Genomic DNA, 17,711 nt, shown 5'->3' with positions numbered 1-17,711 from the left:
TATAATGGGAATTAGCATTTTAGCACAACATGCAACGTCCGTCAAAACTAACATAAAAGGTGACAGAAACAAAACGAAAATAAATCCAAACAGCTTTACAACATCAATCACATTACTGTGCATGTTGAGAGATTTGTCAGCTGTGGTTTTAATGTTTAAAATTGACTTTTTGCGAAACACCAAAAGATAGTGTCTTACCGTTGGCAGCTCTTTGTAGACTGCCAAAAAACCCCACCTTCCTGTCGCAAAGTCTAAAGCCAAACCACCTACCTCATACCAGCAGGTGTCACTGTTGGACTCCTCATTGCAGGACACTGATAAAGAAAATATACAACATATTTCAGCAGGAATTTCAATAAAACAAAAGTTACTATTACAGCCGTTACATATGTAGTTTAACATGTTATATTGTACATGTTTCGTTATATCATTCTGTACATATTTTTAATAATAAAATAATAAAAAAAATTGTTATCAGCGTAACTAAAATATCCATTAATAACACTTGAAATTTAAATTTGTAAATAAAGATTTTTGGAGGAAAAATTAGTTGGCATTTTGTAAACCAAACTACAATATCAACCATTGATGTGTAGTGCCTAATTTTGACTCCCCTGCAAAATCCTCCCCCATTGCGTGAATGCGCATTCTGCTGCGCTTCCGACAATAGAATGCACGTTCACGCGAGGGGGGGAGGATTTTGCAGGGGAGTCAAAATCAGGCACTACAGCGACAGACGCATGCGTACTGTAGCATCAAACGCTCGCTTCGTTTGCAACGAAAAAAATGATACCGAGATAGAGGCTACCACGGCAAACTTGATTGATTTGCCGTTTCATGATAGTCGGTGTATACCGGATGGTACCCATCATTGACAAATTAGCGTTTTTCCGTACAGATTTTCTTGTACGTCGTACACGTCTTAAAATACATAATAAACGTACTTTGTACGGCAAAAATGTACAGGTTGACAGGTATGATATTATTAAATCGGGGTCTTCAACGTGCTGCTCGCAGGCACCAGGTAGCCCCCTAAGAGCACATGAGTTAAAAAAAAAATAACTCACCAGTGATGGGTCATTGCAATTTGCCAGGAAATTTGATTATTAACCATTTTAGTGGTTGACATAATTTCTAAAAATTTGAACTTGTTAATAACAGTTAGCTTCTGTTGGGGTGCTGGGGATAATATTTAGCCCTCTTTTATGCCTGTCAGGCAGAATGCAGCAGTGGGCCAGGTAGTTAGAGGTGCTAAAATTGTGCTGGGTGAGAGAAAGAAAGGCTTCACTACCTACATAGAGGAGAGGTGCTTTGAGCATTGTTATTTCTGGATTTTTCTTTTTAGTATATCTCTCTTACAGTGGATATGCACCGAGGATGAACATTTCAGGCGCCTCCATGATTTCTAAGTGGGAGAAATAGCAAAATAGCAGGATATTTTCTTCACTGTACATATCGCTTATTTGTAGAAAAATGGATATCCATATCTTATTTTTGGACGTAATTTAACAATATGTTGCACTACTTTTTCATTGCACTACAGTCTAAGGCACTTAAAATTATAAGCCAAGCACTACCTTGTAAATATGTCTTCCTATTACTCCTACTATTTTTTTTTTCATGTTAGTTTTCTCTTTAACTCTTTATTAAATGTTTACACTGGAGCGTAACGCCTAATTTTGTTCTAAACAGATTGTTGGTTTATGCCACTAAACTCCAACAAGTTGATCATTTCCACTCAATATTTCTCAGAAGTCTTGCAGCTTATGCATTTTTTGAACAAATATTAGACAAGCCAATGATTCCTTGTTCTTTTGGTTAACCTTGATCGCTCACACCAACTTGCATATCTCCCAACATTACTAATTGTTACTTGATCAAGCATGCTCACTACTTACCATCCATTATCCACACCGCTTATTTTCAGTAGGGTCGCGGGGGCGCTGGAGCCTATTCCAGCTATCTTCAGGCAATAGGCGGGGCACACCCTGAACTGGTTGCCAGCCAGTCGCAGGGCACACAGAAACAAGCAACCATTCATACGCTCACTCATACCGAGGGATAATTTGAAGTCACCAATTAACCTGCCATGCATGTTTAGCTATGTACCAAATTAACGACTAAATTAGCGTGTTAACAACTCTGGTAAGTCAGTTGCAACTACATATCTTGTCACGGTTGCCATGCAAGACGTGTGTTTTGACTCTGTCCGGTTTCCTGCTTAAGTTTCCTGTCCGGTATCGTTCCCGTCTATTTTGTCCTGTTTAATATCAATCTCCAGTATCATTCCCGGCTATTTTGTTCTGGTTGATATCGATCTCCAGTGTCTGGTAGTGTTCCCGTCTATTTTGTCCCGTTTAATATCGATCTCCAGTGTTTGGTATCGTTCCCGTCTATCTCGTCCTGCTTGTTATCGGACTCCAGTCTCCAGTGCCTGATATTGATCCTGTCTGTCCCGTCGTGTCCGGTATCGACCCCATCTCTACGATATCTGCTCGTGCAATTGGTATCGATCTCGTTGGCCTCTGGCTTCCTGTCGTTCCACACCAGACTGCCGCCTTACGGCTTCCGCCCAACGATCGTCCGTCCACGAACCTCTGCACCCTGCAAGACGTTTAGACTCTGTCCAGTTTCCTGCCTGCGTTTCCGGTCGGGTATCGTTCCCGTCTAGTTTGTACTGTTTGATTTTGATATCCTGTTTTGATATCAATCCTGTCTGTCCCATCCTGTCAGGTATCTACCCCATCTGTCCGATATATGCTCGGGCATTTGGTATCGATCTCGTCAGCCTCTGGCTTCCTGTCATTCCACGCCAGACTACTGCCTAACGTGCATGACTCCCCATTTCCCGTAAAATAAAAGGCTTGTGTGAGAAATGTCACGCATTTGGGTCCTGATCCTGTTCCGGTTAATGACATACCTGTATAGCCACTAATCCATCCTATTCATCCAGCTCCTCTAGATATTTCATTGCAAAGAACCGTCTCCAAACTAAGGTGCAAATTGCGTGATAAAAAATAAATAAATGCATGATTGTCCTAGATCAGTCACAACACAAACCGAGCCTACTTGGACGCGATGACTCATGCAATGTCCCCGCGGACTGCTATGTCACTGTGTGCATTTGCGGGTTAAGATGAGTTTTAGTGAGAAAAAAATCGAGCAATTTCGCTCTTGTGCATTTGTTTGCCTTTTGCCCCAGCTATTAGTAGTGTCTTAGTGGCCGTTGCGGAGCCCCGAGTCTGCAATAATGAGCAAGTCAAGTGCTCTATAATAAAGAGACAAGGTGATAAATATGAATGACTGAAGACGTGGGAGGGAAGCCAAATAGACATTAGTAGCCATCATTGGCATTGCCCTTCTTGACAAGATCAATAAAACGCAATGTTATATAGAGCAAGCCATTATGTACATTATCTCTGTATACCCGTTGTTTTAAGAGGTGGGGACAGGTTGTTTCTTAATAAGAACTTGTAGTGATAAGTTATAGTTGCCATTAAATTCACACTACACTAGTCATTAGTTCATTTCTGATTATCAGTATGTCACGGTTGCCATGGCGCCCAATTGGCCCCGCCCAAGTGGCACCAGCTGCGCTTCGTTGACAGATTGGCTTTCTTTCTATTTAAGTTCAGTATTCTCACTCTCCGTTTTTCAGTCCGTTAACGAACCTCTGCCCCGCAAGACGTGGGTTTTGACTCGGTCCTGTTTCCTGTTGGCATTTCCTGTCCGGTATTGTTCCCGTTTATTTTTGTCCTGTTTAATATCGGTTTCCAGTTTCGTTCCTGTCTATTTTTGTCCTGTTTATTATTCTCTCCAGTTTTCGTTCCTGTCTAGTTTGTCCTGTTTTATTTCTATATTCTGTTTCATTATCAATCCTGTCTTTCCCGCCCTGTCCGGTATCGACCCCATCCGTCCGATATCTACTCGGGCAATTGGTATCGATCTCGCCAGACTGCTGCCTAACGTGTATGACTCCCCATTTCCCGTAAAATAAAAGGCTTGTGTGAGAAACGTCACGCGTTTGGGTCCTGATCCTGTTTTGGTACCTGACACAGTAGTCATTTCTGTCGTTAGCCTAGTACAGAAACAAGATGTTTTGAACAGTAAACAAACTTGTTTTGCATTAGTATTTATTTAGAATTACTATTACAGATGATTTCACCTTACTGTTAGTGACTCACTTTATGATGTACCGTGTTACTTAACATTAACTCTAACTTAAATGGTGGATGAATATTTGGAGGTTGTTGTTAAAATTCTTTTACAGAGTAAATACAGTATTTGGGAGTACTATTACCATTGAGCTCCGTAGACATGTTATTAAGTTTCTCAAAGATAGGGGCGCACACTGGTGTAGCGGCTAATGGTTCTCCAGCTAGTTTTTTTAATTTTCTTACTGTTCTTCTATCTTTCTCGCTATCTCTGTTGGATCGGCTTATTTTGAAGTTTTGTTGCTGCTAAATGTTATTGCACTACTTACTTTTCATTGCACTATTGTTACTATGTCCTTGTTTCCATTGCACCACTATTAATACCTAAGCCAGTCTCCAAGTACTCAGTGTAAATATTTTTGCCCAATATCCTGATATTTTTTAGTTTATGTTATCTGTTTCTCTTAAAAGTCTTTATTATGTGCTTATCCTGAAGTGCGATGTTTAATCTGATTGCAAACACAGTTTTCTATGTTGTTATTAATGACAATGAAGGCAATTCTATTTTTCTAAACGTGTGTAAAACCGGAAGGTGAAAATCTATCTATCTATCTACCCTGGTCATATCCCTTGAGAGGGGTGACCGACAGCAAGGCAAACACACAAAAACAAAGAAAATTAAAAAAGGAAAAAAGTAGAAAAAAACACACACAAAAAATTGGGGGGACCATGGTCAATCCAAATGCCCAAACAGCCAAAACAAGTTAAGAACCTCGGCACCCAAGTTGGTCATGCTTTCGTCTCACCAGATGAGACAGGACACAAGAAAGTGGCCATGTCTCTTGGGTCAGGATGACACAACACACTCCTCTGTTCAACAGCAGGGCCCGGCAGCTTTCACTGGTTTACCCTTGCCGCATCATACGGGTGCCCTGGCCATCCCTTAGGACACGTCTAAACATCCCACGATTCTTTCACAACACCTCTACACTTATATCCCCACTCCTATCACCAACAAGAGCTCTAGCTTCCATTATATTCAGAACTCATAACACCATCCATCCACGTCAATTGCCGCCTTCCTCTTGGTCTCCTTCTATTTACTTCTGCTATGTAGATCCTCTTCAATATTCGCTCCTCATCCATCCTCTCCATGTGTCCAAACCAACCGAGTACTCTCTTATCCACACGCTTGCTCAGTTCCACTACTACTCCAGTTCTGTCTCTCACAATTTCATTTCTCAATCTATCCAATCTTGTCACTCTTAACATACGCCTCAATCATTGCATCTCAAAAACATTCAATTTCCTTCTCAAATCTGTGTTCAGGCTCTCAGGTGAAAATAAAATTTAGTAAAAAGTTTCCAAATTAACAAAAGCATGAATAAGAACCAACAAACAAATCTAACTGAGAAAAAAAAAACAATCCGAACTCGAGGAACAAAGGACCCACACAAGATTCTAACCTGTTTCACAAGGGGCAATGAATACAACAGAAACTTCAGTCAAGTTTACATAAAAAAACAGACATGACAGTAAGCCAACAGAGACTCGCAGAAAAACATTAACTGAATACACATTGACTACAAAGACAAACAAGAAACACCGACACAATCCGGGGGAATTACTATACACAGGTGATCATGGTACAAGTTGACAAGAAAGTGACAGACATAACTCACAAATTAAAAAAAAATCTAGAATGGCTGTGTGCATTTAGAACATCATCCATGCTAAGACATGAAACTTGTTCTGGCCTGAGATAGTAGAATGTCTTTCTGAGTCACGAAAACCTGAAATGTCAGATCACCTTTTTGGGGCAGTTTTCACATTTGGTGTAACCTAACTGACTACCTATAAATATGGTGTCGATATTCAATGTCGTTTTGGCCTCGGAGAGTGTAATGTAATTTCACCAAAAGTGGACTTTATGGGGGCCTTTTTTCACTTACAGGTCAACCCGTCTAACTGTCTGCAAGACATTGTGTTGAAATTGAATGTTTTTCTGTCTGAGATATGGGAAAAGTTTTTCTGGAAAAAACTGCTGAGTTAGCAAAAACAGTCAGTTTTTGGGGGGCATTTTTATCCCTAGAGTGACCTACCTGATTGCTTTTGAAAGATTGCAATCTGGATAAACTTGTTCTGGCTTTGGATGTTAGAATGTCTTTCTGGAAAAGCGGTTGAGTTAGCGAAAACAAATGTGCTGAGTCAGCTTTTGGGTCATTTTTCACATCTAGGTCAACCTACTTGACTGCCTATGAAAAATGATGGTCATATCTAACTTCCTTGCCCCCTTTTCTTGGGTGAACAGACAGACAAACCAAAAACATAAACATAATAAGATCCAAAACACAAACATTGTCACCGTTCTTGCTTTGCTTGCAGGTGATATACAATGAAACAGAACACAGCTCAGAAAATCATTGGCTGCTCTGCCCACTCTGGGGGCAATTGCCGGTTTTTTGATACCACAGCAAAGCGGACAGCATTTAAAAGGACTCCAAGCCGACACCTATTTGATCGTTTAGCTGTATGATATGCGTTATAGCTCCCTTGATACAAGGACTCACAGGCTCAGAGAAAGTTTCTTCCCCAGGGCCAACACCACCCTAAACAAGCACACAAAACTGAGCAAATATACATTGTGCCTATTGTGAGGTCCAAATTAAGGGCAAACCCCGTGTGGCCGTTCATCAGATCTAAAAAGGAATTCAGGTAACGACAATATACATTTTCGTTCCGCTGCAGCGGGGGAGAAACGGGGAGGAACACAGCGGATGTGTTCTCGGCTCCACAATCGTCCTCTTGCTTCTTCCCCGCCTCAGCTGGCTTTATTTAGTACAAGAATGGTGGACTTTAGACTGACACATCATTGGGTGGACATTAGACTAAAACAGCAAAAGATATATAGACAGTGAATAATAGGGGAATGTTCAGAGAAATACACAAAATATACATATAGAACATTCTTAAGCAACTTCACACTATGCATAGAAAAAAATGTTATTTTTATCCTTTTTCGCAACTTATTTTGGAATTATGTGGCTACTAAATTTCATTGTACTACCTTTTCATTACACTATTGTTCTGTTGCACTTACAATTTAGGTCAGTCTCTAAGCACTACCTTGTAAATATGTATGCTGATGTTCTTTTAATCGTATTTTCCTCTTTAATTATTTATTGCACGTTGTAAACAATGTTAACTATCCATCCATCCATTATCTGCCCCGCTTATCCTCAGTAGGGTTGCGGGGTTACTGGAGCCCATACCAGCTGTCTTCGGGCAGTGGGCTTGGGACATCCTGAACTGGTTGCCAGCCAGTCGCAGGGCACAAAGGGACAGACAATTCGCTCGCTCATTCACACCTGGGGAAAATTTGGACCGGCCAATTAACCTAACCTTTTTGGAATGTGGGAGGAAACCGGAGTGCCCGGAAGAAACCCACGCAAGCACGGGGAGAACATGCAAACTCCACACAGGAGGTTCGATGTCATGACCTCAGAACTGTGCCGCACACGCGCTAACCACTGCGCCGCCGTGGTGCCCCAATGTTAACTATGTTGTTATTAATTACAGTAAAGGCTTTTGACATTTTAACGTTAAGCTTTTTTTAGTTTAAAACACTAAACCACATCATGTTCACCCTATTGTCATACTATCTTGTTTTTACAAATAAAGCCCAGTACGTTTTTTTATGTTAAACCTGACCTGTTTCCGGAACAAAGCCTCATATTGACCGCTGATGATAGAGTACATCTCTTACTCAGCCTCTCAATGCGTTTATGCCTTGATGCACCTCCGATGTAAAAGGGTTTACGATGAGCTTTCAGATGGATCAACTTGAATATCTGCTTGAGTGAGCTATAATGCTTTGCTGTCGGTTGCTTCCTCCATCTTTTCACCTGAGCTTTTTGTCGGAATTTCTTAAGCTTAAAAAAGCTTTAACAAATAAGGTTAATTCTGTCGCTTGTGACAGCCTGTTGACTCCTTTTTGAACTGACGGGACGGCCGTGCTCCGTTAGAGAGAAATGAATATGTTTGTAAACGCACTCCTTAATGTGGATCTCGTTTCAGTTGGAGGAAGTTTGCCTGTGTGCGCGGGTTGCAAACAGAGGATCTACGATGAACAGTATCTTCAGGCTCTCAATTCTGATTGGCACACCGTCTGTTTCAGGTACAGTGCGTTCATTTGTGAAACTTGACTGCGTGTGTAAATTGTAGCGCTGCAACTCACAATTATTTTGATAATGAATGAATAGCTTGTTTTTTTTCTTAATTTCCCCGTCTTTTTCTGAATATTGAAGTTTTGTACGGATAGAAAAATAGTGCGCAAAACAACAAAATATTCTGTAATAAAAAACAATAAAAGAAATCGGAGTGTTTGTCAAAAACCTTAACAATAAACAAAAATAGATACAAATGTATGCTTTACATCTGCAAATACAGACGCTGCCCTACTTATGAGCGAGAGTTGAATTTGTTCTTAAGTTGCTTCTGTCACGAAGCGGAACGGAACTGTCTTGAAATGGGTTGGGAAGCAGGAACTCCTTTGCGTAGACGATCTGTCACTTTAATTGAGAAAGAAAAGTTGTCCAACACACAAATGGACCAAAAACAAAACAAAGCAGGCTCAAATGCAGGCAAAATTACAATCCAGGCATTTCTCAGAATCAAACAGAACTTGCAGGAATCTCTCAGAATGTTACACCGGAGTGCAACAAAGTCCAACAAGCAAAACAAGAATTAACAGGTATCAACAAGTTTTCAACAAGGGTAAACAACGATCTGGCAAAGGGCAGTTCCAAAAGGCGCGTTTAAGTACCCATAGGAGTAATCAGGAAATGCAGGTCAGCCGGTGTCAAGGGGCGGGGCCAGCTGGGCGCCATGACAACCGTGCAGGACATGACAGCTTCAGTGCTATATTTTTTATTTTTAAGGTTTATATAGGTATGTTTATGGCTTGTATACGTAACCTGTATTGTTTTGTGCTAAAAAAATAAACATTTAATAAAATAATATGCATTGAATTAACGAGCTGAGTGACACATAAACCGCGTGATGAAATTAATCAATGATGACATTCGTTGCTAACGCTTTTAATAATCAATTTTAAATGAATTTATCAATTTGTTGTTGCAGCCCTAGTTAAGTGCACTAGGGATGGGTGATTACCAATTCCAGTTATTTATATCTGTGCAGATGCCAGCTATTTTAAAAGTATCTGTACCTGGGACAGTATTTGATAGCAGTACTGGATGCCATCTAGTGGCCATTCAACAATCAAACCTGAGATTAAAGGCACAGTGTTTATTATTAACCACTAAATTACACTTCATTATGTAGTGCAACCAAAAACATGTGCCGAATAGAACTATAAAGAATACAAACTACGGAGTTTCAAAGTGACCAAACCATTTCAGTTCTCATTTTTTGCCTAGCCTTTCGCAATATTTTTGGCTACCTGTAGCAGCAGGATGGCAGACAATTATGTCAGCTCCCTGTAGGTGTGGCTAATGTTATAAGAAAATACAATGTCCCTTTAAGTAAATGTTGGGTTAAAGAGACATAGTGTATATTTTAAGTACCTCATAGTGGTAACAAAAAACGTACATATATATATACAATAGTGATTTTAAATACCAAGCTAAAATACATAATTTATTATGTTAACATTTTATCAAATACTTGTAGGTCGAGAAATCTGTATATATTTTACACAGCATGAGGCTCATAAGCGTCACATACCGGGAGCTTACACGATTGTCCGCCATCTTGCTGGTACGGTGTAGCCCCAAAACCAAAAACCTTGTGAAAGTCCCTGTGGTTTGTATTTTTCCTGGTGCTTTTAGTACTTGTGTTTGGCTGCAGGACACAATACTACAATCTAGTTTTCAAATAATTAATACAAAATGTTCCTGAAACTGTGTAAATGTAATTCTTCGGAAAATATATATATAGTTTTATTTTGAAGATATCATTGATAAATATCAGAGGGAAGACATTTAGTGTACTGTATTACCTATGTTGTTGTGCACAATCGGTATTGATTACTACTCAGAATTTGGACTTCAGTACTGCATCTGCAACTAGTATCAAAAATTCTAGATGGCACTAAATATCGATTCATTGCAGTGATTCTGAAAAGGCAAATGGATGATGTATTGATCTTAGGCACTTAGTGTATCTTGGCTACTTTTGTCAACTTTCTTCAAAAGTGCTTCAATGTGCTCATTTTGACACTTTGGCTGCGCCTGATGCTAGCTTGCTGGGTAGCAGAGTTCGTTTGAATTGATGGCTGGTGCTGACTCCATGTGCATATTTTTGTGGAATTGTTCTTTTTATGCATCTTGAATCATGTGGAGAAATCAGTAATATGATACCTTTACTTATGAATTGAATTTAATTTTGTCACCAAAGTCCTAACTTGAAAAACTTGTAAATAATATTTCACAAAAGTGAGTACAACCCTCTCATTTCCACAGAGATTTAATTACAGTGTTTAGTAGAACAACACTGAGGAAATGCGACACAATGAAAGGTAGTCTGTGTAAAGCTATTATGGCAGAGTACATTTATCTTAACCCTAAAAAACTCAACATATAGCTGTCAATAACTAAACCCCTTTGCAACAAAGGTGAGTACACCCAAAAGTAAAAGTTCCTGAAGTGTATTTGTCCGAGTACTTCCAGGCTGACCCCTCACCTCTTCAATCTCTTCAGCAGTAGTGCCTACTTTTACTTTACATTTTCTTCTGTCGTTTGTTCTTCAGGGATTGTGTGTTTCTTCTTTAATGTTCCTGAGTATGAACAACTTAAAATTTTAAATAAAGTAAAAGATTGCTGTCGATTGATAGATTCAAAGCACAAATACACGCCATGGCGTTTGTGATCGTGCATATATTCACAACAGCCAGCTAAACACCACCCTGGTTAAACAGTTTCGCTACTTCTTCACTTGTGTGTCAATAATGTTATGGTTTAATATGTATTTGTACGTAAAAGAGCTTGTATGGTGTTTTGCTAAAACACTTTTTCTTTTAAACATTCCCCAATCTTCATTTCTGGCACTGTGAGTAATAATAGCGTGATAATGAGGTTCTAATCCTTTTTCTCATGTTATCTGTACAACTGGTGTTCTATTGGTAAATTGTTGGCGCTCTTACCACCAAGACCTGGGTCAAATCTTGTTGTATACAATGTTTTGCCATTTTGGTCTTGTGTAGTAACTGTAAATACTATATTTCCAGCCTTTGTGTTTTTAAGTGTGTCTTATAGTCCAGAAACACAACAAATTAACTTCATGATAAATTCAAGAAAAATAAACAATTATTGTACTAATGGTTTCAATAGTCGGAGACTCGTCGACTATGACAATAGTCGATGGTTGTCGCTCCAGTTAAACTATGGAAAAATTGCCCTTCGAGACCGTTTGCCACAGATCAAGAAGCTAAAAAACCTCAGCCATCACCTCAATTCTTTCATTTCCGTTCCACACGTGCCTCTCTACTCATTTTACGTTGAGTTCATCCGAGACGCTGGTCAAACCGACTCTCACTTTTGTGGGAAACTCGACTCTGGGCACGTCACTCGTGATTTCCATCGGCTCTGTGCTCTGGATGGGTAACGTGAACCGGCTATCCGGACACGTGGCGGAAAATCTTTTGTGCGGTTGAGTGTCGGACTCCCTGGTGTGTGTGTGTCTAAACAATCGATGTTCAATAATGGCGATCCCGGTGACTTTTTGTTCATTTAGAGCAGGTTTGTTTCTTATTTTGCGCCTCGAGTGTTAACAGCTCCTTCAAAGTCATTTTGAGTGTTACCGTCAGTTGTAACAGTGTCTGAAACTCATGACAAAAAGTCACCAGGGCTGTCTGCCCAGCCATAAAGTTGCCTGCCTCACAACTTGAAGCACAATAACACGACTAATCGCAAAAAAAGAAAAAACATTGTTGCAGAGTATTAAGGATTGATAATCAGAATATACAACAGAACAATACTTTAAAATTAAGTTCATTTAAAATCTACTTATAACATTTATTGCCTGGGTATGACATCACTGTTTTCCATCTGCCATCAGTATGCACCTGTATTAACTCATTTTCATTCATGCAATGTTTGCGTTGCGTCGTCTCCTACAAGCCACGTGAACTGCTCTTTCCACGATGCTTTTAATGTATGTTTACGTTTTGTAGCGTCATCAATTTTGTTAGCTTCTTTTGAATCTTCTGGTTCTGAGGTTTTGGCCCGATTCCTAACCACTTATCCATTTTTCTTGTGTTCTCTGTGCGCCTACTTTGGAAAATGATATGCAAATGCACGACCTTATAACACTCAGGAAAGTCCGGAAGCACGAAGTTATTCGATGCAGGCTTCTGATCGGCTGCCGAGTATGCAAATTGCCAAACGAACCAAAAGTCCGAAATTTCCAAACCGAACGAAGATTTAGAAATTGGAATAAAACAAGCGTTTGATTTGAAAAAAAAACAAAAAAAAAAAACGAATGATTTTTATTAGACGTTGTGTAAGTTGTACGCCCAACGTAAAAGATTCACGCCCCGGGCGTCCGGGCAGACATTATTTCAGACACTGGTTGTAACGTATTTTTTTCCCATTATCTTTATTTATTGCCGTAAAACAAAACAAATATATTGATGTTTCTATTCGCTAGAAAGACATCTCATCATTATTTTCAATTAAAACATCCATAGTACAAAATAATTTAAGAATAATAATAATAATAATTTCCTTTGTATTGTCATTCTTTGTAACAATGTACACAGAACGAAATGTCGTTACACCTGACCCGTTGTAGCGAGCCGATGCAGCCGCAGCCAACAGAGGGCGCCGCCATTTTACCAATGTTATAAGTCTTAGGTATGACTCGGCCGAGGCGCGAACCAGCGACCTCCCAGTCTCAAAGCGGGCACACTACCATCTAGGCTACTGAGCTGGTAAATGACCTATATTCATCTCTAAAAGCACACCATTGCTCATTCGCACCCACACACTATCACATACACACATATGACTGGTGGGGGTACAGGGAAACATTGTATAGAAAAGCAGGTAATAGGAGGGGGGATTGTAGCCCACTTAAAACATCAAAGTTAGATTTCTTACTCTTCTGGACGTTGTTGCATCTAACAATTTATAGATCAATCATCAGTCTTCGAGAGTGTCCTTTTGAAAGCATCAAATTGTGGCTTTCATTTCACCGGTTAGCTGCTGAATTTGGTAAGTTACAGTGGCTTGAACAGATTCCCTCTGATTTCTCTCAAAAAAAGTGAGAATTTCGGGAGAAAAAATGTCATTATTAATAATATAGAATAGGATGAATTAATACAATATTACTAGATAATTTGAAATAAATAAAATGCTTAAAATAATTGTCATTTTATGTTTTAATAATTGTTATACTAATATAGTCACGTGTGTATATTTCAAATTTTCATTTATAGATTTTCACTTTATTGCCAAAATGAGAGCCCTTTTTTTCCTCTTGCCTTCTAGAATGTCTGTGCACACCAATGTTTTTTTTTAGTGTTTTTATCTAAATGTAGGATCAGGACCAGAACGGAAAGAGGACCCAATTGCGTTACGTTTCTCACAAGTTTTGTTTGAGGAAAGAGAAAGGGCTGCGCCCACGATCCGGTGTTCGCTGGAAGCGGGAAGCAAGTCGCTCTTGTACTCGGATGGTGGTCCGAACGCGGAAGTGGATCTTCCGTAGCGAGCGATGGCGGTGTCAGGGACGGAAAAAAACGGGTCGGTAGCCGGGTCTGGGAGAGCAAGGCGTGGTCGGGGTCGGAAGCAAGTCGTAAGCCAGAACAGGAGAGTAGATGTAGTTGGGGGACAAAAAGAGATCGTAAGCCGGGACGGGAGAACAGACGTGGTCAGGAACAAAACAGGTCGTAGCCGGAGACGGATGGGAGCAAAAACAGGTGTGAGTCAGGGTCAAAAAAGGCTTGCCTAGTATTCACTGAGGTTTGCAGACGGACTCACAGGACTGGGTTCAAACCGTGACAGGGAGCCAATCAGAACCCGCGGCGGTTGGCGCCAAATGAGCGGGCACAGGTGTGTCACATCAGTAATCATGACATGTAGTTTTTCTGTGCACCAGTACCACCTGCAGTTCCATAGCTTGATTTCAAAACAGCCACATTTTAAAATGAGTGCTGTGCTCAAATATTTGAATCCTTTTATTCTTTTTTTTCATCACATGTGGCAAACTTGTTTCAGTCTTTTTTTTCTTTGTTGTCTAAATTTTGCACGTTTCATCTTAAATCACAGCTATTAGTATTCGTTGTCATGGAAACAAAAGTGAACTTGGATTTTGCTTGTGATAGAAGTGCCCCCTTAAAAGAGGAACCCGTGAGAGCAACTACGACAGCAAATCAAATAATGAATTATAAAACAACAATTTATGTGACATTCTTGCCTTTTGTGAGTTTATGCAAACTTGTAACAACAACTGAAGTCAGAGGGGAGGGGGTCCCATCATTCCTCAGATTTAATCTAAGAAATAGTCTATTTTTTGTTGTTATTACCAGTTTTGAAATACGTTTGCAGAAACTAGTCTGTAGTTTGCAATAATCTGTGCAGCCCTTTGAGACACCTTGTGATAAGGGTTATACAAATAAACATGAAATGACTTGACATGACAAACTGTAAAGGTGATTTGACTATATTAAACATCACATTGTGTAATTTATATTTATGTTATTGCACTTTTCGTTGTACATTTACCTCAGTGTCAACTAGCCAATGAAACAATTACCAACAGCTTCGGTGTAAGCGAAGAAATCAATTTTAGGAGGAAAAGTTGGATCAGTTCACATATTGTCCACTAGAGAGCGCAATAGGCTGCCCACTTTGAACATAGGAAAGTGATGAGGATTTTACATACATCCTTTAAAGCAGTGGGTTTCAATGGTTTTAAGTCAAGGCACATTTTGTCATTAAAAAATTCAAAGCACAGTGTCATTTAAAAATATTTAAGAGTGGCCATATATTGTTATTTTTAAAGCATGTTGCCTAAATCGACACTATCATTTCTTACCATTTGTGGTCATTGTGGCTCAGGAAGTAATACAAGGCACCACATTCAATTGGATCAGAAATGTAGCATTTTTGGGATTTAAGCCTTCTTTGCTATCTTGTTATAGTGTTTTCCCTAGAAAATAACAAAAAATATGACCTTAACCGAAAATAATGTGTCCATTCGATCTTTTTTTTTTTACTATGTTCCAACTTTTTTCCCGTTTTTTATATTTAAAATCAACAAAAGAAATGTTTTACTTAATTTGATTTATTTATTTGATTTGATTTATTTTACGTTTGTTGCCGTGTAATCTTAATCAGCTTCCCGAAACATTATAAGTCTAAAATATATTTCCCTGTATAGTGCTACCTAATGAGCATAACATTTATATAAGATTGTCTAAGAAAATTTGAATATTGTAATAAAGTTCTTTACTCTCTGTAATGCAATAAAATAAAATCATGTTATACATTTTGGGTTCATTAAATACCAATTAGAATATTGTAAACCTCCCATTATTTTAATATTGCTAATTATGAAATGTAATCAAATGTATATGTAAAGTATTTTTCAGGCAATAAATTAATTAGCCCTCAAAGTGCTGTATAAAAACATTGAGCATACAATAAGACATTAAAATCCCCTTTTTTATCGCCATCCAACAACTTGAAACTCTTTATACACAGGCACACACAATGTTTAACATACACTAAAAACAAAATAAACAGTAATATAAACAAAATATGATTATGGCAAGGCACAGACTAATCATGTGAGGAAAGGAACCTGAAGGAAGGTTATCCACACTGAATGGGATAGCATCAGATGGGCTTCTGAACCACACCCTACCAGATACCAATTACTTACAGCTTACTGGTATACCTTGCTGACTTTTGCTTTTTTACTGTAAACAACAATTTTAGAAGCCCTGCAATATTTCAGTTAATTGTAATGAATCCAAAATGAATTAATTGTCTGCTTTTTATTTACATTACAGCAAATACATAATTTTATCACAATATTTTAGTGCTCTATACAAAAATGAAAAAACTGATTCCACCTTTTGATATGGATGAATGTTACAGTTACTCGGCTTAAGACAGCAAATATACTGTACAATGGTATGCTTTTTCACAAAGATAAAATCAATTTATAATTTTCTTTATAATTTTCTGCGGCACACTATACAAGCTGTCACTGCACACAAGTGTGCTCTGGCACACTGGTAAAAAACACTGTTATGTAGAACTCTCAATTAAAATAAAACACTGCTGTTTTTTTTCATCTTTTGAATATTGTATTAATTGTAGCAGTTTGATGTGCTGCAGAACTTCAACATTTCATACTGAGATTAATTCCTACTATATCCTTTTTGTCAACTCAAGTCCTGTTTTTTTGTATACCCCTAATCACGAGGAGTTTCCGTTTTTTTTCAGCTTCAGTTTATTTTTAATGGTATCCACATTCTTACAGTGAGATTCTCATGGGTCCCTTCGAACCCAACTGATGTGTTGGGAGTCATTAGGTGACCAAACCCCCCAATTCCAAACCCTTATGCCGAGCACCAAGCAGGGAGGCAATGGGTACCAATGTTGTAAGTCTTACGTATGACCCAGCTGAGGCTGGAACCAGCAACCTCCCAGTGTCGGGGCGGGCGCCCTACCCGCAAGGCCACCGAGCTGGTAAAGTCTCAGACCAGACTTTTACAAACTACTGACTATTATTACACCATCTCCTGATCTAAAACCCACATAAAGGCAAGGAACTCAAAAACCTCAACATGAGGAAAATGAAATAATCTTGAACAGACCGAACATATAAAATAATTAAAGTATAATATAAAATAAAAAATGAAATAAAAAAGATGACCAAGTATGCAATGGATTTTTAGCACTAACAAACAATACACTGACATTGTCAACATGAAATATAGGTCATTCATAAGCTATGGAATATAAGTGTGTTATAAGGCTAGATATAAACAGTTCCACTGAGGTTGCAGATCAAATCTCAGGGGGCAGAGCATTCCACAACATCGGGGCCCGAATGAAGAATGCACTCGAACCTCTGGATCTCTTCTTGGCTCTTGGGATCACTAGTAGACCAGCATTTTCAGAGCGAAGGCTCCGGACCGGAAGATAGGCTGAAATTAAATCTGAAAGATATGAGTATATATATGATTTTGTATAATACCAACAGAACCTAAAATCACATCTTAAACTAACAGGGAGCCAATGCAGGTTAGCTAAAATCGGAGTAATGTGATGAAACTTTTTTGTCTTTGTCAAAAGCCTCGCTGCAGCATTTTGTACCAACTTCAGGCTCTTAATTTTGGACTTCAGGAGACCGGAGAGTAGCGCATTACAGTAATCGAGATGTGAGATAACAAACGCATGAATTATAATCCTTGCATCGGACTGGGACAGCATAGGGCCAATTTATGCAATGTTGCGAAGATGGAAAAAAGCTGATCTAGTAATTACGTGTGTTTGGAAGGACAGATTGGGGTCAAATATG

The 17,711-nt window shown here is 39.0% G+C and overlaps 1 protein-coding gene across 1 annotated transcript in view; it reads left to right on the top strand.

Annotated features, from left to right (window-relative positions):
- Positions 1-17,711, top strand: part of limk1a (LIM domain kinase 1a) — an 83,445-nt gene that overhangs the window by 1,333 nt on the left and 64,401 nt on the right. The window contains exon 2 of the mRNA XM_088345283.1: positions 8,232-8,331. Within this exon, the coding sequence (XP_088201409.1) occupies positions 8,232-8,331 (100 nt within the window). The remainder of the gene's footprint in view (positions 1-8,231; positions 8,332-17,711) is intronic.

The sequence above is a fragment of the Urocampus carinirostris genome, chromosome 10 (assembly GCF_059441175.1).
Source record: "Urocampus carinirostris isolate Australia breed hairy pipefish chromosome 10, RoL_Ucar_1.0, whole genome shotgun sequence".
Taxonomy (NCBI): Eukaryota; Metazoa; Chordata; class Actinopteri; order Syngnathiformes; family Syngnathidae; genus Urocampus; species Urocampus carinirostris.
Note: the sequence above shows the minus strand (reverse complement) of the source record. Positions and strands in the feature narration are given on the sequence as shown.